Raw genomic sequence first — 24,242 nt, 5'->3', positions numbered from 1 at the left:
CCTTAGAGCCTTCAGGATCATCTTAAGTTTTTGGCTTCTACTCTGGGATTGGAATCCAGGGAGGTTTCTGAGAAAAGTGATGGCATGAAGTGTATTCTTATGGACAATGGAAATTGTAGCCTAAGTGGGGAGCAAAAAATATGAATTATAAGGAAGCAATGGTGCTGAAACCTAATTGATAGCAGTTGACATCTTCTCATAAGATGACCAAGGTAACGATGGCTTAGCAACTTCAGGGAAGCAACCTGGGCAAGACATGGGGTATTGGCTGAGCATCCTGTGTTGACAGTACCCCTGACTGCCAGATGCTCCATCATCTTGAAAGGCAGGAATACAGAGAATGGAGCCCAGGATTCACAAATACAACCTTGCGCTGGAAACCTGAACATCACCACACCCCGTGATCAGGGGTGTGGGAATCAGGTGTGGGATCAGGGTCACAGAATTACAAAACTGATTGTTTTTATGTTCTCCTTTCAGTGTAGTATAAGGGAAGGACACTGCACTCTCAAGAGAAGGCCTGAGGCTCAGTTCAGCCTGAAGTAGCCCCTCTAGTGGCCTCAGTCCCAGTCCCAGACTGTGCCTTGGTAGACCCCTTCCTGTTTAGGGTCCTCATAGTTTGTGAACCTCAGTCTTTGTCCTGCTTCAACTGCTTCCATGGCTCCAAACCCCATGTGGTTTCTTTCTTATATATAAAGTTGACCTTAATGTATTTTAATGTTTCCCATCCATTTATCAATTATCAAGCCAAAAGATATGTATTTTTAAGAGCTATGGTAAAGTAAATATTAAAAAAATACTTCTTATATGTTAGATTGAAAAAATTACTTTCTTGGAAACAGAAACTTGGTTTGAATTTTCCTATATAATGCTAAGTGACAGGAGGTTTAAATAAGAAGGAAAATGGAGTCATCATCTTGTAAGTCTACTCTTCATTCTGAATGTAGTTTTTGGAAACACTGGCTACCAAATCTCTGAATTGCTGCCAAGGCATGATGATAAATTAGCACTTAGCACTGGGAAGCAAGAGATAACGCTTGAAACTTGCCTTAGGATAGGAATACATTATTCTGAATGTTGCAGATGTACATGTTCATTTATGAGAACATTGGTGCTACATTTATGTTCTGAGTCTATGGTGCATTTTAGAGACATTGATAAAATAATAGAAGTTTCCAACAGAATGTCATTCATTGGCCTCTTTCACTGTAGCATTTTTACCCATGTGACAAGCAAAGGGAGAGGTCCATGATAAAGTAGGGCAGAGGAGCTGCCACATGACCAAGCCACAGAAATATAAGAAGTAACTGTTCCAGTTAATTCTTGATCATTCCTGTTTAGAATTATACATTTGTCTTTCAATTCCTTTTTAACTCTACCCTACAAGTATTAAGGATAGATAGATAGATAGATAGATAGATAGATAGATAGATAGATAGATGATAGAGATAGATAGGTGATAGACACCTACATACATACACACATACATACATACATCCCTAGATAGACAGATGATAGAGAAATAGACACTATACATTATCTATCATTGATAAGTATGATTTTTAGTATTTAAACATGTGAGTTTGATGTTATTCCCCGCTCTCGCCTTCTCTCTTTATCATATTGTGGTCAGAAAAATTCGTTTGTATAATATCAATTATTTGGTCTTGTAAGAAGTATTTATTAACTTATTATTGGTTTGGGATTGTACATATGACCAATAGATCAAATCTGTTAATCAAGCTGTTCAAATCTTTTACATTTCTCCTAATTTTCATCAGATAGAGCTATAATTTCTAAGAAAGTTATCTTAAAATTTCCTAATTTTTGTGGATTTATCTATCTATCTTTATAATTCTGTTATATTTTATATTGAATAACTTGAGGCTATGCAGCTAGATGAATAAAAGTTCAGAATTGTTTATATCTCCCTGATGAATTGATCCTTTTATCATAAAGTAATGGTAATAATGCTTTTTGCCCCAAAATATTTTTCTCATATTAATATTGCTATATAATTTTTATTTTGATTAATAACATCCTGCTATATATTTCCATTAACTTTCAAACTTTATGTTTCATTATTTGAAGACATATTTTTTTCAATTCTGGAGTATTTTTATCCATCACCATTCTTGTTTATTTCATCTCCCCATTTTCTCAATTTTCTGTCTCTCCAACCCTTATTAAAGTATGTTGGACCTTCTTAATCCATTCTCCATCTCTGTTAGCTTCTCTTTCTTATATTACACTTTCATCTTTTTCATTACATGAGGCATTCTGGGTAATTTTTCCTCAGAGCTGTTTTCTTATTTATTTATTTTCTCTTCTGATTAATTCTGTCACTTCACTCAGCCCATGAGTAGAGTTTTTGTAGTCTCTTTGTCATAAAGACAATTGAAGTTCCAAGCTCTCAGTTGAATCACTTTCGGCCTTCTGCCTCTCTTATACTGGAGATCTCCTCCTCCCCATGAGAAAAATAAAAACCTAGTCACAGCTTCCAGGGCTTCTATCCAGGAACAATACCCCTCATGTGCTTCCATTTAGTGTTCTAAATTTGAGTTTCTTCCTTGGTTCTGATAACCTGAAGATGCTCTTTTATTTCTTTTAACCTTGCTGTGTATTTAAAAAATATTTTTCTTATATATTTTTCCAGCATTGATCTGTGCTTACAGTGGGAGGGGTTTCTTCTGTTTCCAACCCAGTCTATTAGATTCCTGGAAGTTTCATATGAGTGCCTGTTATGTACAAATGCACTAGTATATTTTTTAAAGGGTGTCTTCCTTGGTATTTAAGCTTGAGTTTCTTCCAAGATTTTTAGTTCTAAAATAAATAGCTTTAGAAAGAAAAGAGAATATATTGTAAAATAATTCTGGGTGACAACCAGCATACTACCAGGTTTTTATGTAAAAAATGTGATCGTGTGGTCAAAATGGCCTTCTAAACTGATTATAGAATGTGACTTTTAAAAAAATTTTAGTTTCTTACAAAGGGAGAGCAGATTCGTCTTTAAGTGTTCTTATGATTATCTGGATGAAATATCAACATATGGGACTCATTATTTCAAAACAGAAAAATAATTGAGATTTTAATTTGAAAATCATTAAAATAATCAGATTTCTGAGAGCTGCCTGTGCATTAGCCTTTCAAATTTCAGTAGTATGTCAAATTCAAACATACTCCTGGGACTTTAGCTTAGAATAGGAGAAATTAAAATGTCAGCCATTATCAAGACACATCATCTAATAATCAAGTGCTTACTATTCCTCCTTGAACAACAGCAATAATAAATTATGTTTTGGAACTTAGTGATTATTGGGAAAACTCTGTTTATAGGAAATTATCTAAAATTATACAGTTATCCAAAAGAATATAGCTATCAACCTGTAAAAATATAACTCTAGAGATCTTAAGATATATTAACTTGGAAGGCAGTGAGAATTTTAGATAGTAGGCTGCTTAGGTGGACTCCATTGTCACAGAATGTCAGATGAATTACTTATTCAACACATGTAATCTCTACCTCTCTTGTTACTATAAGGTGACTGCTGTTAATACCACTTTTATACAATGGGACTCTATATGTCCCAGAGAAGTCCATTCTTAGCAGTCGACTTAACCTTTCTAACAATGACATTTTCACTATCATTTTTTTCCTTTGATAGAAAGCAAAAATAATTGCCCTTTTTTTCTTCCAACTTTATCAGACTCCCCTCCCCTTTCTTTTAGTAAAGCCAGATTTACATAATGATTCAGGAAGCTTTGTGGTTTAGGCTGCCTCCTACTTCTGCCATTCTGTGCTCCACGATATTGGTCTCTGACTTCTTTTTGCCGAAATTCATTAATTCGCTGTCAAATGACAATGAAGTGCATCCAAGAGAGGTCTTGGGGGTCTCAACAAAATGATAGTAAATCATCTTAAGAATTAGTAAAAAAAAGAATATATATACACCTTTTAATCCGTGGACCTTGCTTCACTGATTTGAAAGGCTCAATCCAATTTCCTAAACATTGCAGAGACAGTTTAGGAAATATTTTTTATCCCTTTTGCATTTCAAATTAATAAAATTGCTTTATCTCTTATTCCTTCCCCCACGCTTTGTAGCTTAGAACAACGAAACTTGACTTTGGAAACAGAAATGATGAGCCTCCACGATGAACTGGATCAAGAAAGGAAAAAGTTCACAATGATAGAAATCAAAATGCGAAATGCCGAGCGAGCAAAAGAAGATGCAGAGAAGAGAAATGACATGCTTCAGAAAGAAATGGAGCAGTTTTTTTCCACATTTGGGGAGCTGACAGTGGAACCCAGGAGAACCGAGAGAGGAAACACGATATGGATCCAGTGAGGCTGATTTCTCCCACTGTCTCCAGTGGCTCTGGGGAAGACTCTGGGGGTTCTGGTGGGAATATTATATAGGATCAGGTGGCTGGTCACCTGGCTGTACATAGCTCTAACTGGGGAAGACGTATCATTTACAGACATTGCCCATCCATATCTGCAATGTGTACCAAAGTTGTATCATGCCCCATAATGCTACTGTCAAGTGTTACAACTGGATATGTGTATATAGAGTAGTTTTTAAGAAGTAAACTAAAAATGAGAAGCATATCTCAATAATTATTTTATTGCAAGTCTTGTATTTAAAATGTTAAATCAGTATGTCATTGCAGTTTAGCTTGCTTTCAAGCTTCACCCCTTGCACTTAAGCTATTTTTGGCATTGTGTTATCATCAGCTTATTTTATAGATCAATATTTTTATTTCCCCTTTTGCTGAGGAAATGAAAATAAGCAGATATATAAACATATATAAATATATATAAGATGAGTTATTAAAATCAAAAAGAATACTTTGTGGCTGTGCTGTTTGTGCCAATGGACCTTGCCATGACCAAAAAGAGAAATGTAAAAAATTTTATAAAATACGGTAGAATCACCAGGAACCTTTGAATTGCTCTGTAAATTCTGCCCTTGACAATGCTCAGTTTTCTTGGTGAGGTGCTTTGACACAGGAGATTTTGGACCATGTAAAAAAGGTCCCTTCTCAAGCCCCCTGGTCTGCCTTGCCCATTCCACAGATGTATGTCTCCTATGCAGGATGCACCTTAGACGGGAAGCATGGTTTTTTTAAAAAAGAGCATTTAAGGAGTCATGCCTTGAATTACTCTGTCCTTCTACTGGATGGTTATGAGGGAGATTCTTCCTGCCATTGGGAAGTTGAAAAACAATGCTGGCTAACCAGTGCCTACAATGAACACGTGTCCTCTACTCCAACCCCGCCCCCCCCACCTCCCCACCCACAATGCAAACAGTGAAATAGTATTACCGTGTCTCTCTCAGTTAAACTTCTGGAGTGTGTGCCATATATTCTTCTTTCACTCAGGCCGACTGCTCTGTTGTCATCTAGGATTCTTTCTGCACAACAGAGGGTAAAGGCAGTTTGCAGCAAGAGGGAGCTGATGCAGGGGAAGAGGACCAGAAGGAGGAGAAGACAAGATTGGAAGAAACTATTTTGCTTCTAATTTTTACAGTATTCTTCCCTGTCAAAAACATTTATGCACAATAAATTTAAAATGTGAATCTTTAAAGGTCCAGTTTTGATAAATTTGTGAACATCAGTGATGATAACTTTCCGGAGAAGCCCAGGGCTCTGTGGAGCTAGAGTTTGGGGAGAACAGTTCACAGTTCGATGAGGCAATGATCGAAATAAATCTTTCTCACGCTAGAACAGAAAGTCACAAAAGGTATAATTGGAAATAAATACTACGTGAGTTTATGGGATTCATGTTGTTTGAAGGTTCTATGTTTGTATTTATTTTCAAGGGGACAGTAGACTTTACAGAGTTCATTCTTGTCACTGTGCTGCTTTTGTTTATATCCTTACACAGAGCAAGCTTACGTGGTCCTTTGGTATCAACCACTGTCTATGTAGCAATACCTTCTTTATCTTTAGTTCCCTTTTCTCTCTCTTTCCAATTCTTTAACAAGATACTCCCACCTGGATATCCTAAAGGAAATTCAAGCTCAAAATGTGTAAAAATGATCTCAATAGCTCTCTCTACCTTTTCATCTTTTCCCAGTCCCTGTCTTAGTTGACAAAAACCTCAGACTCATCCAGGGAGCTGTATGATACAATAGTAAAAATCAAAGGCTATGCAGTCAAACTGCCTGTGTTCACATTTTCTCCAATTTGCCAGCTGTTGCTGAATTTTCGATGCATCCTTTTTTTCATCTGTAGAATGGGAATAATAAAAGTACTGCTCTCACAGACTTGTTATGTGGTTTCAATGAGGTAGCTTGTGTTAGGCTGAGAACGGCACCTAGTATACAGGATGGACTCCATAAATGTTAACTCTGATTTTTCTCTACTCTGCCCTCTTCTTCACTTTTAAATTCACTCACCAAGTACTGTTTAGTCCACCCATCCTCACCTTTTTCATCTGCTCTCCTTGATCAGCTTCTCCCCATCTCTCAAAGAAAGCATCGCACCCAGCCACTTGTGTTCCAATATCTCTCCTCTACTTTCATTTGCAGACTGCCCTTTCTAAGTCACTCTTCTGATCATATCGTAGCCTTGCTAATAACATTCAAATGCCCTTCACGCAGCGTATACGACTCTAACCTGAGTTTCATTCTCATCTCCTGCCACTTCCCCCCACACCTGCCATGCCATTTCATGCCTCTGGAACTTTCCACCTCCTATTGTTGTGCCCATCTTGACTGCCTTCCTTCTATTTGGCACACTCCTACCATGGTTTTTGTTTTGCCAAATCAAATGTCAGCTCCTCTATGATGCTTCCTAGGATCTCAATGCAGAGTGAGTTACCTTTTGTGCTCCCAATTTGGGTATATCTCTTTTAGCCTTTCCCATGTCTGATTATTTTCTTCACCAAGTTAAGAAGCACTTTGGGAAGCAGCAAGGTGGCATGAACGATAATTGCAGGAAACTGAGAGCCAGACAGACTAAGATATGCATCTCAACATGCCTTAGGCAAGATGCAAGGCAATGACAAGTCACTTAACCTCTCTGAACCTCAGTTTTTTCATCTGTAAAGTGGAGATAACTCCTACAAAGCAAGGATGTTGTAATACTTAAAGGTGATATGTATTGTGCTTATCTCAGTGCCTGCCACTTAGCTCCATTGATAGCTGTATTCATAAATGGAGCTTCTTAAGGCATGAGAATAATATCTCATTGATCTTAAATCTCTCCACCTCCAGCATTATTATGCCACAGCATGGAGAGTTAGCAATAAACTTGGCCTTTGATTTATGAGGGATATTGTGATTAATTTTAACTATAAATCTCAGTGATGATGAGCTCCAATCAATGGATACTATGAACAGCTTGTCCATCTGGGTTTCTACTGGTTCTTATATTAATTCTGCTGAAAGCCTAGAAAAAAATCAACTGCAAATTGACATAAGAATAAATTGGAAATGAGTAGGTAGTATCAAGCATTCATTTGCCACATCCTGTATACACTTCTTTAAAACTCTTTAGGCAACTGCAATGATTCTTAAATTATGAGCTCAGGAGAAAAGATTTGTTTCCAAGTGTTGGGTCTATAGTATTGGTTTTACTCATCAAACTATATGGCTGGGTATCCTTTAGAGAACATTTAAAATAGAAGTGCCTAGGACATCAAGCCAACTGAAATGTAGATTTTTACATGTAACTTTATTATGAACTGATGAAAAACTCCAAGTGGAATTTAAATAATGTCATTCCTATTTATTCACAAGGTGAGGAGGGCTCCTTTTAAAAAAAGTATGTTATTCCTAGGTAGGATAATTTAAATCACTGATATATAATTATCTCCCCTTGGAAATTCAGGAGAGGATTAAAGACTGGGAAGCCAACCACAAACCCCAGTGTTCCTTACATTGCTGATCTGTGTTCTGCTTAGAGTAGCATCCTAGAAAAGAATATGCGAGAACTTTTGGATTCAGAGACCTGGATCAAAATCCCAACTCTGCCACTTATTAGATGCACAAACTTAAGAAAAGTTACATAATGTTTGTAAGCCTAAATTTGCCTTTTCATCAAATAGGGATAATAATAGTGCCTCTTTCTCACTGAATTTTTTCGAGAAATGATTAAGTGAAATGATTAGCACAGTACCTGTAGTATAGTAAGTGCTCAATAAATAGTAGTTGTCAGCCCTCAGATTACTTCTATTGAAAGGGTGCCACAGCTTCTAGAGAACATAACAAGATTCTGGCCTCAGGAAACAGGCCGGCAATGAAACACTAGCATGCACAGCAGCAGAGGATATAATTGTGTCCCCTTCCCAAGTACTCTAATTTCATCTTTTCTCAGATAATCTGCCAGAGACTGATGACAAGGGAGAGGCAACCCAAAGCATCCTTTCTATTCTGAGTTAATACATTTACATCTATGATCTGGGAATAATGTCTAAAGAACCACCTGTAACTGTCTTGCATCAACTCTGTCTATGTGGACACTGAGGAAGACATTGGGCATTAAAGGTATTGGACAAAATACAATGAAAGGGCCTAAGGATATGCGCCAGTGAACATACCTACACTTACATCATCATCACCATTAGCGAGTATTTATTGAAGGCCTCCACAAGCCAGGCCAGCACTGTGCTAGGTGCCCTGGGATACCTAGTTCACAATAATTACCACATGAGATGATGTACTGTGGACATAAGGGATCACAGAGGTGAGGCTGGGCATGAGCCATGACTATGATGTAAGCCCTGAAGGATGAAGACAGGGAGGCGGTTTGGGGCAGAGATCTCCTTGGAGCACGCGTGGAACAGCACATGCAAAGGTGCCTGTGGTGCAGACTCTAGGGGGTCTTTTCAATGACATAAAAAGACCTACCCAGACTGTGCCGTCGAGGTGGCCTTGTGTGTAACAACCTACCTGCACCCCGCGAGACCTGAAAACACACTTAGGACCCGGGCGCCTTCCACTCTTTTATTCCAAGAAAGCAGCCAGAGCTGGACACATTTTATCTTGTTTGAATTCATAAACTACAGGGAAAGAGTGCTGGATTTGTGGCTCCCAAAGGTCTATTTCATTATTCTCTTTATAGTCTTCTTAACAGCACCCGTGGGGAATAAGTTGAACGTTAGCACTGCCCAGCTGAAGGGCCTCTTTTGCAAAGTGACTTGGAAAACTAACAGTTCCCCAGGCAGCTTAAATTTACTGAACCTACTGTAGAGCTTCAAAGAGAAAGTTTAGCTGATGAAAAGTGTGTTTTTTAACTCACAGTTTGTGGCTCAGGTCCAGGGCTGAGCAACACTCTTTATTTCTGGACTACGTGTAGCTGCTACCATTATGGCCCCTCCAGGGCCAAGCCCAGGTGAGACCAGCCCACACAGGTAGGGGTCCCTTTCTTAAGTAGACAGTACGGGTAACAGGATATTACTGAATTGTTTTGAATGAGGAGTCAGATTGGACTATCTGCTTTGAGCAAAGTTGTCTCTTAGCTCTGAGGGAAGCCTTTTAAGAACTGGTGAAAACACCCTGTCCATCCCAGCCCTCTCCTCCTAACACACACGTTCCCCACCTCCTTATGCTTCATTAGAATTGATTATGTACCACACACCAAAGTCATCCCAGGGTTGGGCCATCACACCTCACCCTCCATTGTTTTTCACCAAAGTAGTTGACACTCCATGTCACTTGCCTCCCCCTGTAAGCTCATCACCACATTGCTCAGCACATTACCCCATTTGCTTCAAACTCTGATCCCCCTCCCCTTCCCCAAACTTTCCATTACACCTTCTACATCTAAAAGCTACCAGCAACCTCCCTTACATCTCTGAAGAATAGCTACCTCCTGAAGACACAGCTCCCCAGCAACCCTCTCAAGGATGGCTATTTTTCCTTCCCACAACCAGCGTATTGTTAGGCTGAAGCAAAGGTAGGTCTTGCTTGGCTCTTTGCTGCTACTTTCAGAGCTTTGATCCTCTGTCCTCCCTAAGAACCTCCTTGGAAGCACATGTCACATGAAAGAATATTTCAGCACCTAATCAACTGTTTTTCCCCCACCCCTATTCATGTGCCATCCACCAACCTGGACATACAGCTCCTTGACATGCTCACTTCTGAAAAATCTTGTTCTCCCTTTGCCTGAACATCAGCCACCTGTGCCCAAGGTTGACCTCACACTGTGTCGTTACCAACAACTGCACCATCACCAAAATATCCGTTCCAAGCGTCTACTCTCTGATCATCACCTCTTCTCTTTTTAGGTCACTGCCTTTGGCACCATCACTCCAACAATGCTTGCCTACTCCCAGAGTATCTCTGAGCCATGGACTTCCTAAAATTTTCACAGACCATCATCCCCTCATGTCATTGCTTCCCTCCTTGACCAACTTAGCTTCTGTGGTTCCTCATCATATTTATTCTCTTGTCTCCATTCTCAAATCCCTTCATGTTCTCTTCCACCACTCCACTCATCTGAGAAGAAAAAAAAAACAACAAAAAAATAAAAACAAAAAAAACAACCCAACTTTGGCTAAATCCAATTTCTGCTTCCTCCTAACCTGCGCCTAAGAAACTAAACATGACTGAAGAGCAGAAGACCACCAATTGACTTGTCTATCTTATATTTATATAAATATGGCTCACAGGGACCTCCTTATTGTTCAGTAACTTATCTTCATACTTTTTAAGGTCTATCTCATACTTCTTAAGCCTCCATGAACTCTTCCCATCCTCATTTTCAGCTGACAACCTTACTTATATAAGCTTACTTACTGATTTCCTGTTTTTACTGAGAAAAGAAATCAGAAGACTATGGTTTTATGTTTCATCATCATATCTAGCAAACAACCTCCACCTGTCCTGTATACATCACTTTAACTCCTGCTCCAAGGACTGTGTTGTCTGCTCCAACCAGGCCAACCGTTCCTCTCAGAGCACCCACCCCTTTGGCCTCTTCAAGAGCATTGCTCCTTCAGATAAATACTCTTTCTCTCTTGCATTACACATTTTGCTCTTAAATATTAGTCCCACCAACATATACCCATGCTGTAATAACTTTTTAAAAATCCTCTCCTCATATCCTATGTATGACTAATTTCAATATCATTCTTCTGCTTCACTTTTTAGAAAAAAAATTCTTCAATTTTCTATACTTGTTCCTAACTTCTCACCTCCCATGTTCTCTTAAATTCACTGGAGTCATGCTTTCTTGCTCAAAATTGCGGAGAAACCACTGTAGTCAAGGTCAGCCATGACCTTCACAAAATCAAGTCCAATTGTCAATCTTCAGTCCCCATCTTACTCAGCCACTCAGTGGCATTGTCCCTGGTGCCCACTCCCTCATTTTTGAAACACCTTTATTTGGCTTCCAGGACAGCGCCAGCTCCTGGTTTTCCCTCTACTTCACTGGACATTCCTTAGAATACTCTTCTGTTCCTGATTTCTATATGTTGGAACAAGAGGTGCGTCCATCTTTAGACTCTTTTTCTTTATCTATACTCAGTTTCTTAATGGTCTCATATAATCTGGTTTCAATGAACACTTATAAGCTGACTACTCTCAGATTTATGTTTCAGCTCAATTTCTTCCCTTAACTCCAACCTCGTAGATACTCCAGCAATTTCACTTGAATATCTAATCATCAACTGACATTTCCAACAACAAATATCATTTTCTTCCCAAATATGCTCCTAACCCATGGTTCACAGTCAACTTCACTATCATTTACCTTGTAGTTTAGATTTCTTAAAAATCCAGAGTCATTCCTTGATCTCTTTCTTTCATATCATATATCAGTCCCTCAGCAAGTCTTGTCAACTCCGCCTTCACAATGTATCCTTAATTAGATCCTGAATCCAACCCCTTCTCAGCATCAGCACTTTCTAGTTCAAGCCTCATCATGTCTTTCTGGACTACTGTTACACCCTACAATGGACTCTTCATTTCCATTTTTCTCTTTCTTCTCTTTCTTCTTAACCTCCTCTCTCTACTCAGCCAGGGGGATCCTTTCAAAAAGAAAAATTAGATGATATTATTTCCATGCTTAGATCTATCCCATCTTCCCATGTTTAGAATAAAATCCCAAGATCTTGCTATGCTCTCACCCTGCTCACCTCTCCAATTTCATTTATTATCGCACTAATCTTGTCCATTCTGCTTCATCCACAAGACTCTTTGCCATTCCTTATATATATAAGCAAGCTCTTACTCCAGGGCCTTTACACTTGCTTTTCCCTCAGATACTGATATGGCTCATTCCCTCACTTTATTCAGGTCTCTGCTCAAATATCACCTCTTTGAGAGGCCTGCCCTGACCACCTCCTCTAAATGGCACCCTTTTTCATGCCTTATTCTTTTATCCTGCTTTGTCTGTCTTCTTAGTGCTATCTATGACCTTACTTCTCCATTAGAATGTAGACTACATGAAGGCAGAAAGGTTGCCTGAATTGATCACAACTATGTGTGCATAGAATAGTCCTCAGAAAACTGAAGTGCTCAAGCAATTTTTGTGGCATGAGTCAATGAGTGAATATTCAATATTTGTGGCGTGAGTCAATGCCAAATTTCTAGTTCATATATTCAGGGATGTTCTGAGTTGGAGTTTCTAATAAAAAGTATTAAATGACTACATTCTACCTTAAGTTATTTTAGGGTTCCATTTATCACTTACAGACTAAACAAATTTCAGAGATTTGGCTTCGTATGAGAGCATCACTGCAGAGAGACTCCAGTACACGTTGTGATATCATTTGCTGATCTGGAGATTTTGATGCCAGAAATATGAGCCTCAAGCTCAGCATCCAGGCCTAAGAGCTCTCAGAGGAAACGTGTATCAAAATAACTTTATATAATGTAGAAAAAAAAGCATCCATTCTATTTTGTTGTTGTTGTTTTTTAGCCTCTGAAATTTTAATCTATTTTTTCCAGGATACAAATATCATAAGTTATTGATAACATCTCAAAATGTCATCGTATTTCTCCCTTTATCTGGTGACTGACAATTTGTTTAAGACCTACCAAAAGATAGCAGTAAATCTTTTGATTAAAAGAGTGAGAGTAAAGATACATATATTTCCTCATTGAGTTAGTGCAGGCCTAATTGTATCTTTCATCTCTATGCTATTTATTAAATAAATTGTAAAAAATGTTTTCATCTCTTATAATGTCATGGAAAATATCCAAAGTTTTCTTATGCTGATTCATTAAGTGTACTTAAATGCAATTAGACAAAATGATAACATTGAAGGAAGCAGATTTCTTGTTTCATTGCTTTAAGATAATAATAAAAATGGAATCACTCAAGTCACACCACTAATTTGAACACATTATTATTTTAAAAGAAAGTAACAAAATGAGTTAAATGTTTTTTTGCTTTAACCACTTATTTTTAAACTGAAAGATTAACTTACTCTGAAGTTGTGAGGATAAGGCCTATGCTGTATTTGTCTCCTACCTAGGACACATAAATAGGTGTTCAATAAATGTTTTTGGAGTGAATGAATGTACCACTTAAGAACGTACCTCAGAAATTGAACTAGAAATTTAGAGCAATCTTCTTAGAGCTTGATTTGCACCAAATCCAAGTTTGCAAAATGTTAACATTAAGGAAGAAGCAATTGCTTTTTGAAAGTCTTCTTTCATAAAAGAAGTACTTTAATATTACTAGTTTCCTTAGTCCATGTAAAATATTATTGGGGTTATAAACATTGATTTTGTGTATAACTGTTCACAGACAATATTTTCACAAATGTGAATATAAAAGTGTTAATGGAAGGCAAACTATGAGTGATACACTTTTCTAGCCAGAGTGTGGAGAGTTTTGAAGATGAATAACATTTTGCACCTGCTTTTGAGTTGCAGACAATGTGGACTGCTGGGTAAACAGGAGGATTCCAGACAAGAATTCAGGGAAGGACAGTATCAGAAGTCCAGTGACAAGGAAGTGAAGTCACTCACTGCATGGAGTAAAGCTTAAATCCTCTAAATTGCATTTCAGACTTATTTTACATTGGGTTTTATACTAGGAAAAGCATATCTTTAAAGCAAGAAATATGTGACATAGAGAGGATGGGAAATTTCAAAGGCTCATTTGACTCTTACGTGTGTATGTGCCATCACATTTCATGTGCTCAAGAACTGTGCATTTCTACAGCTTGTTTCAGTAACTAAAACAGAACACACTGATCTAAAAGGCTGAGCAGATGGAATTCAGTCTGGACCTGAGGGACATGACTTGCCACGTTCATTGGTCCCTGACATGAACTGATCTGAGACAGTGGAATTTTCAGTGTGTTTCACTAGTTGCAAATGTCTTTCAGGCATGCCTTTCAGAAAGCTGGGAGGAAAGGCACGCAACAAGTAAAAAATACCATTCTGATAAATCGGTAAGGTCAAAAAATCTCTATCTTGGGTAAAACCCAGTTCAACTACTGAGCAAACAGAATCCTCCTTCTAGACTCGTTGCTGCATAAGTAGCTGCAAGAAAGGTCGTTTTCAAGACATCTTTCTTCTTACTGCAAACTGGGTCAAACTTACCCAAATATTTGGTAACATTTTATGGTACCTGGTATGCACCAATAATGCCTTCCGACCCTTTCTCTCCATAAGCAATCTTGTGGAATTTAATTTCCCATCTTAATATTGTGGGTATTTTCAGGTACCTATATTTGGCCACTTTTAAACTTATTTTACTAAGAGAGTAAAGATCTGTGGTTTAAATTAGAATAAAATCTATGCCAGAGATAACAAAAGGCTTTGGGTTTCTATTTTTCTTATAAGTAAAAGGATAAATTGTGTTAACGCAAAAGAATAGGTATGTTTATCTTCCAGATTTTTTTCTAATAGTTACCTGGTTAAACAAAATGTTTTATTTACAGAAATAGAAGGGCCATTCCTCAACACTGTCAGACACTTCCAGCTTAATTAACATGGGTTTGGTGACCTTATCAAGACACAAAATCATATTTTAAAAAATGCACCAAGGAGTTTGAGATATTAAGGTTGGCTACCATGTAGACAAAAAAAAATCTTTTACCCTCTCTCGAGTAATAATTAAACTGATTAGAAATTCTAATAAATTAACCTAAGATATTTAACCCTGTTTTAGTCACCTAATACTCCCAGAAAATTATTTTTTCCTTTCCATCAGTCTTATACCTTAAAGGAAACTTACCAAATTGCAGATGTACAACCAATATCCCTAGACAGAAAATTGGTTTCTTCATTTTTAGAAGAAACCAATCTCAAATGAAAGCGCAGCCTTCTGCATGGTCACATGCGTATTACACACTCATTACCCACCGTGAAAAAGTAGGTCATTCCTCATTTCTTATTTATTCCCTGGCACAATCAGACCGCATGATGAAATCATGTGAGATGCTTCAGAGTTACTGTCAGGACATGAAACCCAAGACAGTGAGCAGCACTGGCAACAGGGCAAACTCCAACAAAGTCTGGATTTGGATTTGGTTTTATGTTACTGGAAGCAGATTTGCTCTAGTTTTTAATAGTTCATAAGAAACAGAAATCATAATGTATCGACATAGTATCCACCTACAAAGAGTTCAAAAAAGCCAAAGTTCTCCCCTCGTTCGCCCTCTTGTTCCACCAACATTTTGAAAATAAAGGAAAAAAATGAAAAAAGAGAGAAAGAACACAGAAATGATTGAAATAACTTCAAATCCTTATTAAACGTCACTGAAGTGCATTTGATCCATCAGGCTGACTTTCAGGTCTTACCACTAAGACCTTGCAGAGAAACTGGATTTACATAGTTTTGCCTTCCAGGATTGATCTAGAACTGTAGAGGTGAGAGGTGTATGAATATGGGTGTGGGTTTTAAGTCCGTTTTATGAACACGGACACAGGACAATTCTCATCAACTGTAGTAGTCTTTGGAGTCCAATCATGCAGAATAACAGGCAGGTTCAAGTCAGGTCTTGTTGCAAGATAGACATGGCAAGGTGAACAGTTTAATGCTAACTAGGGGTGGGAGATTTGTGTCCATTAGAATATACTGGCCATTGGTCCCACGTAATCAAAAGTTAGATGTACAGGAGTCCATATACAGAGGCCTTCCATTTCAGCTTGCTGACCAAGGAAATGGGTCAATGTGAGCCATTTCAGACAGTGAAAAAACTGCCCAAGTGCTAAAAGAAATAAAATCTTATATTTTAATCACATGGAAAATAATTAATATAACTATTTACATTATAACTTCCTTGTTGTTCTCAGAGAAAAGAGTTTCCATTCTTGGTTCAGTGGTATCTGTGGAAAATGTCTGTCTTTCACAATTAAAACACGTGTGGGGTATTGTGAGTAGGGCGGGGGTGGGATTCCTCCTCAGACCCAAGGTGGGTGGGCCCAAAGATTCCTGGGGCAACTTGATCCCTTTCTCTGAGCTAAAGAAGATAACTTTTTCAGCAAAGCTGATGATCGTGTTCTGTGCAGAGCATAATGCTTTTAAGATTTAGATTGTCACATGTTAAGAGAATCAAATAGAAATAGACTTTGCAGAATTTAGATTTTGCGGTGACTAGTTAAAATTTAAAAGTCTGTTTTGCTTATTGTTTTTTTTTTTCCCCTGGCAGGTCATAAAAGGATTTATGTAATCTCACCTATTCTACTTATTCCATTTGTCAAGGCCTATTTTCGGATTTATCAGTCAGCTGCTATCAGTATCCACAGGTAATAATTTTCTGATAATGATAAAAGATTGAGAGAAAACTATCCAGCTCCTTGGCCCTCAATTAAATAGTTTACTCCAATTGGAGGGAACTGACCAGACTCTGGTCCACCTGTGGGGTACATTCCCTCAAAGCTCAGTCATCAGATTCTTGAAGATGCAAGATTATTATCAGTTTTTATTCCACAAGAAGAAATTTGGTTGTAAGGCCAATGTATCTCTTTTTAACAAATTGGCCCACAAAATACATCTAAAAAAATCAAAGTGGTAGTGGTGGTTTTGCCAAGATCTCCCAACAATCTAGTTCCTCCTGCACATAGGCATACAGCTATCCCTCCTACAAAATACTATAAAACATTTCTTTAAGGATCGCTGTGAAACTACTTGCCCTATAGAAAGTGACAGGTTAGGCCTCTCAGAGTGCCAACTTCACATTCTGAAAGGAAGCCCCCAACTACAGGCAGGACATTCACTTTTTCCAAGAATATAGACCAGGTGACTTGACACTTCCCTGCCTGAAAAGCAAGAGAGTCCTTTGGAAGTAACAGGTGACTATACAGGAAACATTTGTTTTTTTAAGAAAAGAAGACTCAATGCAGAACATAGTATATTCTGTGAATTTGGTAATAACATAATCACCTCCTGAAGATACTATAATAAAATGGACCCAAGATTGTGAAGGACTGGCGGGCTTTTGAAATGATTATTCTCTTTGTTGGCCCATCACCTGTCTTGCTTTGACAACCTAGGAAAAATAATTCTATAAGCAGTCAAGAAGCTAACCCTTAGCTCAATTTGCACATGATATTTCACTCTGAAGGATTTGTTTCATTGTTTCTTGTCCATAGGGAGTTCTGGCTAAAGGGAATCAGCCCCCAAGAGCCATACAACAGGAGAGATCAGACTAGTAGAGTTTAGGGAAGGTGGCAATAGCAGGGGAGGCGCATTGGCTAGTTTTTGCCTGGTTTCATCTGATTGAAAAAAGAAAATCACTTCCGCAGACATGAGAGAGAATCTAACTGTCAAGCAGTTCTAAGATGCTGGCTGGAGATTTTCTTCTGTCTTCTGATGTCATTTTGTGGCTGATGAAATTTCCCTTATGACTCTCTTTCAACAGCTGCCTGCTCTCTGCACTCAATCCTGTGTGGTTAAAGAGCCGGGAGTGGAAAGGCCACAGGTATAGCAAGAGAAGAGCATGGAGAAAGAAGATAAGCAAAGAAAAAGGAATACAGAGAAGAGAAGCTTTAAAAAAGGGGGAGGGGGTTGGGGGAGTGTGACAGAAAGAAAAGTGAGAAAGCTCATGTGATTGGGGAAGCATTTTTATTTATTTATTTATTTTATTTTTTGCAGTACGCGGGCCTCTCACTGTTGTGGCCTCTCCCGTTGCGGAGCACAGGCTCCGGACGCCCAGCTCAGCTGCCATGGCTCACGGGCCCAGCCGCTCCTGCGGCATGTGGGATTCTCCCGGACCGGGGCACAAACCCGTGTCCCCTGCATCGGCAGGCGGACTCTCAACCACTGCGCCACCAGGGAAGCCTGGGGAAGCATTTTTAAGATCAGGTTGTCTGCAATATTAACCAAAAACTCTGGCAGCAAGATAGAGAAACTGGGCCCCTGCTATTCCAGGAGACAAGCGGCACAGTCTAACGTTTCTTCTCTCCGTTTGAAACAAATGACCTCTTGTCATGAATCCTACTGTGTGAAGCAATACCATAAATGGCAGCATTGCTCATTTTTATTTATTTATTTATTTTATTTTTTGCAGTACGCGGGCCTCTCACTGTTGTGGCCTCTCCCGTTGCGGAGCACAGGCTCCGGACGCCCAGCTCAGCTGCCATGGCTCACGGGCCCAGCCGCTCCTGCGGCATGTGGGATTCTCCCGGACCGGGGCACAAACCCGTGTCCCCTGCATCGGCAGGCGGACTCTCAACCACTGCGCCACCAGGGAAGCCTGGGGAAGCATTTTTAAGATCAGGTTGTCTGCAATATTAACCAAAAACTCTGGCAGCAAGATAGAGAAACTGGGCCCCTGCTATTCCAGGAGACAAGCGGCACAGTCTAACGTTTCTTCTCTCCGTTTGAAACAAATGACCTCTTGTCATGAATCCTACTGTGTGAAGCAATACCATAAATGGCAGCATTGCTCCCACGGCGATGGTCAGGCTTGACTCTATTGCTTGAAAAGAGACACAGCTTTCCTACTGTTGTGTTTAAGGCAGTTTTCAGAGCACTGGCATTCTTGTCTGCTCTGTTTTCAAACGGATTCCGTTTGCCAGTCATCTCACACATATCAACCACCCATCCCATGCGTTTCACTTCTTCTTCAGGTAAAATACCACCGCATTGGTGAGCACCAAAGTGGTCAGAGTGCAAAGAGCTGTGATGAATACTTCACCAAAGTGAATAAGAAGAGAAGCCTCGACCTGGTCCCTATTATTGCTGAGAAGTCACCCTGGTATCGTCTTGTATAGAACCAGGACGTTTCACAGTGCCTCCTTAAGTGCCCAGGAAAGCACTTTCATTTAATTTGAGCTAAATTCAGGAGATTTTGCTAAACATTGACATAAATGCTTCATGGCTTTTAAGACACTTTATTGCTAAAGCTATTTAGCAGCAGTAACTTATGGGCAGAGTTATTGCTGTCACGTCACCTGCGGTACAAAACTCAGATGAACAGCCCTTCTTGGATTGCTGAAATTTATGAAATAAACAAATAAACATGAAACATCAGCCATATTAAGGAGTCGCGGAAACCCCTGAGGAATGTCTGTGGAAATGTTTTCAAAGGCTAACCTGAGGATCACCCTGGGCTTTGGGTATTTTTAAAGTGATTTCTTTTTTTTTAATTCTAGAAGAGGGCAGTAATATTTCTTCTCTAAATAAGACCTTGGCAAGGTATAAACCTGGAAAGTAGCACACTCATGGAAAACACAACCTACAATCTGGAAATAGCCTAGGTAGGCTCATTTTCTGTTAGGGATACCATATGGAAGCAATTCCACTCTGTTTCAGGGAGGGGTTCTTACCATCAGATATGTACGCACTAACCCTGCCTCTTCACCTGCCAGTTGTGATACATAATCTGAAAACAGCAAATGGGGTCTCCTTTCTAAAATATGAATGTCGGTGTCTCCTAGTATCTGGCCAATAATCTCCTTCAGGCCTTCCTCCGCACTGCCCCACCACTCTCTATCAGAGAAAAGACCCTCAGCCTTTATTCCTGCTTTCCTTTTAAAGGTCAAAAAATATTTAGCACCTGGAAACTGTTACCCCCTCCCACCCCACACTGTACATAAGCATCACATATGTTCTTTCTAGAAATTGGTATACAGGTGCCATTTAATCAGTTCAAATTTGGAAGCTACATCTTCAAGGGTCCAAGAGAGCTCACTCCCCCCATGTTCCCCCCTTTACATGTTTTCTTGTAAGACATACAGCTTAATCAATTAACAACCTAAATAGCTTATATACTGGCAATATATTACAGATGGGTTTATGTCAGAGTAATAGATCACATGAAATGGACCATGTGGTACCCCAGTGCGTGATGTCTTGGTAGAGCCCTGAGGACACTGACAGTAGCATCTCTAAGTAAGTATGCTGTATGAATACAGACACATGCGGATCTGTATCTACATCCATCTGACTAGGCCAAAAGGAGCAGGTAGATGCAAGATAGAGACACACACATGCTGGATGGGGCCACTGCACACCTTGTCATGCCATTTGAAAGGGCAGTTACAGGTCGCTGGTTCTGCAGCCATTAAAATTACACTTTATGGAAAAGGCTTCTCTAATTGTGTTTGATTTGTTTTCTGTAGTAAGCATCATTAGAAGGAGACCAAAGCAAGAGCAACTAGAAGTTAAATATACATTTGGCTTAGCTGCAATACAGAACTCTGGAGAAGAAGCAGGCTGAAAGATTTGTTTCAATTTTAGGCTCGGATTCTCTCCCTTGCTGTTTTCTTGTCGTTGCGTGTCTGTGTTTGTGTGTGTGCGTGAGTGTCTGCGTGTGTGTGTTCCATCACATCATCTCCTGAAGAACGCTGGGTTTCGCAGGCAGGCGGCTAGTCACCTGCAGCAACCCAGGGGTCCTGCCGAGGCTTCCAGGCTGCTGTCAGTGTCAGATGCCAGGGTCTGGTCGGTGGACATGGAGGAGATATCGTTGACAGATGAGGATGGAGGGAGACTCTCACTGCTGTTCACTGCTGCACCTGTGCTAAGAAAATGAAGACCAACATGACTAAACCTGGAACTGGACTCAGCTGAATGTCACTCAGGTTGCAGGCATGGGCAAATGTGATAGGGGATGTCTGGTCCATCACTCATTTGACAAACTTTCACAGAACAACGAATACAGAGCACTGTATTAGATGGTGAAAATCAAGATAACAACACAGCATCCCTGGTCACAAGTTATTCACAGGCTAATGCAGTAATTGTCAAATCTCACTCTACCTTAGAAATCACCTGTAATGCTCTTAAAGGAAAACAAAAAATAAACAAAAAAAACCCACTAAAAACCCCACTCACCCCTTGTACCTCCAATATTGTAATACAGTTGGCCTTGGGTGAAGTCAAGGCATTTGCATGTTTTAAAAGCTCCCCAGAGACTGTGGTGTCAAGGGCTGAAGACCACTGTTCTAGGGAGAAGGCAAATGAGCCGAACCCTTTAATGTAATCATCTGAGCCTGGATGCTTTCAAATTCAGTGAGCTATTAAAACAAACACAAATAAGATGCCTACCCCAGAAATATGGGCTGAGGGGAAGCCCAGAAATCAGAATTACTTGGAGGCTACAGCTCTAGAGAAATGATTGTATATTAAGTAAATATTATTACATAGTCATTAATTTGACATCAAACTTAAAAGTCCATATAGAAAAGCCAACTAGGACTGTGGATGAAAGTTACCATAGACCAAAAAAAGAATCGAAGCCGGAACACACCTCTTGATTGTGTGTTTACTTTCCAGCAGGCTTGCTTACCTGGGAATCTCCAAATAAGAACTCTGAATTACTAACTTAGATTAATTTGCAAAATTTTAAAAATTTATCTGCTATGTGGGAATATAAAGATTTTGAAACTCTGAGAAGAAACTTGCTCATGGTAATCACTCAGTAAATACTTGCTGAGCTACAACAGCTTTGAGAACCACAAAGGAAAGATGAGCCAGTGGCATTGTAAAATTGAATTAAACCAGAGCACCATGGAAAGAGTCCAATTACCTTTTCTCTTTATAGATTCTTTATACTCAAGCAATATGGGTGGTAAAATGTATGTTTTGTGAAATAGTTCGCTATTAAAAATATCTAAAGTATAAGCATCTAAAATAAGAGATGAGGAATTCTCACTACATTGTATTTTATTTGAGCAAATATAGTGTGTTAGATATATTTGGTGAACATCATGAATCCCAAATAAGATAGTGTTATCAGATAGATCTAATAATTCAGAAAAAAAATCTAATGAAGTGGAGAGGTTAACACAATCTCTTTGTTCCTGGCGTAGACATTTCTTGCCTGCGGAAAAAAATGTGATTAAAATGTGACAGTCGGATTTCCCTGGTGGCGCAGTGGTTAAGAATCCGCCTGCCAATGCAGGGGACACGGGTTCGAGCCCTGATCCAGGAAAATTCCACATGCACGGAGCAACTGAGCCCGTGCACCACAATTACTGAGCCTTCGCTCCAGAGCCCATGAGCCACAACTACTGAGCCTGCATGCCACAACTACTGAAGCCCATGTGCCTAGAGCCCATGCTCTGCAACGAGAAGGCACCGCCATGAGAAGCCCGCACACCGCAGCGAGGAGTAGCCCCCGCTCACCGCAACTAGAGAAAGCCCGCATGCAACAACAGAGACCCAATGCAGCCATAAATAAATAAATAAATAACAAATATTTTTTTTTAAATGTGACAGTATCTGGAGAGGACGCACACACATAAACTAAAACAGATTATATGTACCCTATCTGTTTTTTAAATTTTTGTTTGTTGATTATAAATATATTTATGTAAATTATGAGAAATATAAAAAATACAGGAAAAAAGGTAACAATATGCACTCATCCTCAAATTAATGATAAGAATGGTTAAACTTCTGGTATATTTCTTTCTAGTCTTTTTGCTAGGAAGTTTCTTTAACTGTAATCATTTAATGTATATCCATTTGTATCCTGTATTTTCATACACAAAAGGTTTATGCATTTTTCATGTTCTTTAAACTCTTAAAAGTATCTGTACTTCCTAATCTTAAGTGTCTCTAGATTTTTAAATCTGTCTTGTTAACATCTTCCTGTAAATAATTTTACTCTCATTATCAGAAAAATATATAATGTGAAGTTATCTGGTTTCAATTTATTCCAACTTTACTTAATTATATCCTTTACAGATATGGTGCAGAGCTAGTTCATTTCCTCTCGTGACATATACTAGTAGATTTCCTATGCCAGCAGACAACCCTTGAGTACATAGCCCAAACACCCAGCTCTGTTTTTCTCCTTGATTCTAGATTAAATTATACCAACATCCTCATGTTCTTTCATCAGCTTTGGCCTGTAATAATTGAGCATCACTGTGATGGGCTTCTCAGAATCATATTCAATTTTTCCACATCATTATTAAAGAGTAGCGATTAAAACTAGATATAGGATTCTAATAAAGACTTGATCAATTGTGGGCCAACAGAGTGAGATTACTGTCCATTTATCTCCTAGATAATATATCCCTATACTACAGATGGCTTTCAAATCACAGTACTAGAGTTTAGATTTAGTTTTTTCTTGAAATATAAAATATTGCCCATGTAACTTTTTTTAACAGCTTCATTGAGACAAAATTCACAAATCTAATTTGTACAATTCAATGTTTTTTTAGGATAATCACAAAGTTGGGCAACCATCACAAGAATCGATTTTGTAGTGTTTTCATCACCCCAAAAGGAAACCCTATACTCTGTTTCTTACCAACCCGAGGCAATGACTAACTTACTTTCTGTCTCTATAAAATTGTCTATTCTGGACATATCAGTTAAATGGAATCATACAATATGTGATCTTTTGTGACTGGTTTCTTTCACACAGCATAATATTGTCAAGGTTCATTTAAATCACTACTTCATTCCTTTATATGGCTGAATAACATTCCACTGTATGAATACATCACTTTTGTTTAACTATTTATTAGTCATTGGTCATTTGATGGACATTTACGTTGTTTCTACTTTTTGGCTATTATGAATAATGTTGTTATGAGCATTAATATACAAGGTTTTATTTCTCTTGGGTAAATACTTAAGAGGAGAATTGCTGGGTCATATAATAATTGTATGTTTAATATTTGAGGAACAGCCAAACTGTTTTTCAAAGTGGCTGCATCAGTTTACATTCCTACCAGCAGTGTATGAGGGCTCCAATTTTCCCCTATCCTCTCCAACACTTATTATCTATCTTTTTGATGACAGCCATCCTAATGCATGTGAAATGGTATCTCATTGTGATTTATTTGCATTTTCCTGATGGCTAATTATGTTGAGCATCTTTTCATGTGCTTGTTAAACATTTGTATATCTTCTTTGGAGAAATG

General features: G+C 38.8%; 2 protein-coding genes across 9 annotated transcripts in view; one reads left to right on the top strand and one right to left on the bottom strand.

The window, feature by feature from the left end:
• The window catches only part of ARHGAP24 (Rho GTPase activating protein 24), a 509,262-nt gene extending 504,410 nt beyond the window's left edge, over positions 1–4,852 (top strand). For all 8 annotated transcript variants that reach the window (XM_055086016.1, XM_024116878.3, XM_055086017.1 and 5 more), the window contains one exon: positions 4,106–4,852. In XM_055086016.1, the coding sequence (XP_054941991.1) occupies positions 4,106–4,349 (244 nt within the window). In that variant the 3' untranslated portion in view covers positions 4,350–4,852. The remainder of the gene's footprint in view (positions 1–4,105) is intronic.
• A 15,878-nt stretch (positions 4,853–20,730) lies between these two features.
• The window catches only part of MAPK10 (mitogen-activated protein kinase 10), a 361,101-nt gene continuing 357,589 nt past the window's right edge, over positions 20,731–24,242 (bottom strand). Inside the window, exon 14 of the mRNA XM_055086019.1 lies at positions 20,731–20,873. Within this exon, the coding sequence (XP_054941994.1) occupies positions 20,731–20,873 (143 nt within the window). The remainder of the gene's footprint in view (positions 20,874–24,242) is intronic.

This window comes from Physeter macrocephalus, chromosome 7 (assembly GCF_002837175.3).
Source record: "Physeter macrocephalus isolate SW-GA chromosome 7, ASM283717v5, whole genome shotgun sequence".
NCBI lineage: Eukaryota > Metazoa > Chordata > Mammalia > Artiodactyla > Physeteridae > Physeter > Physeter macrocephalus.
Note: the sequence above shows the minus strand (reverse complement) of the source record. Positions and strands in the feature narration are given on the sequence as shown.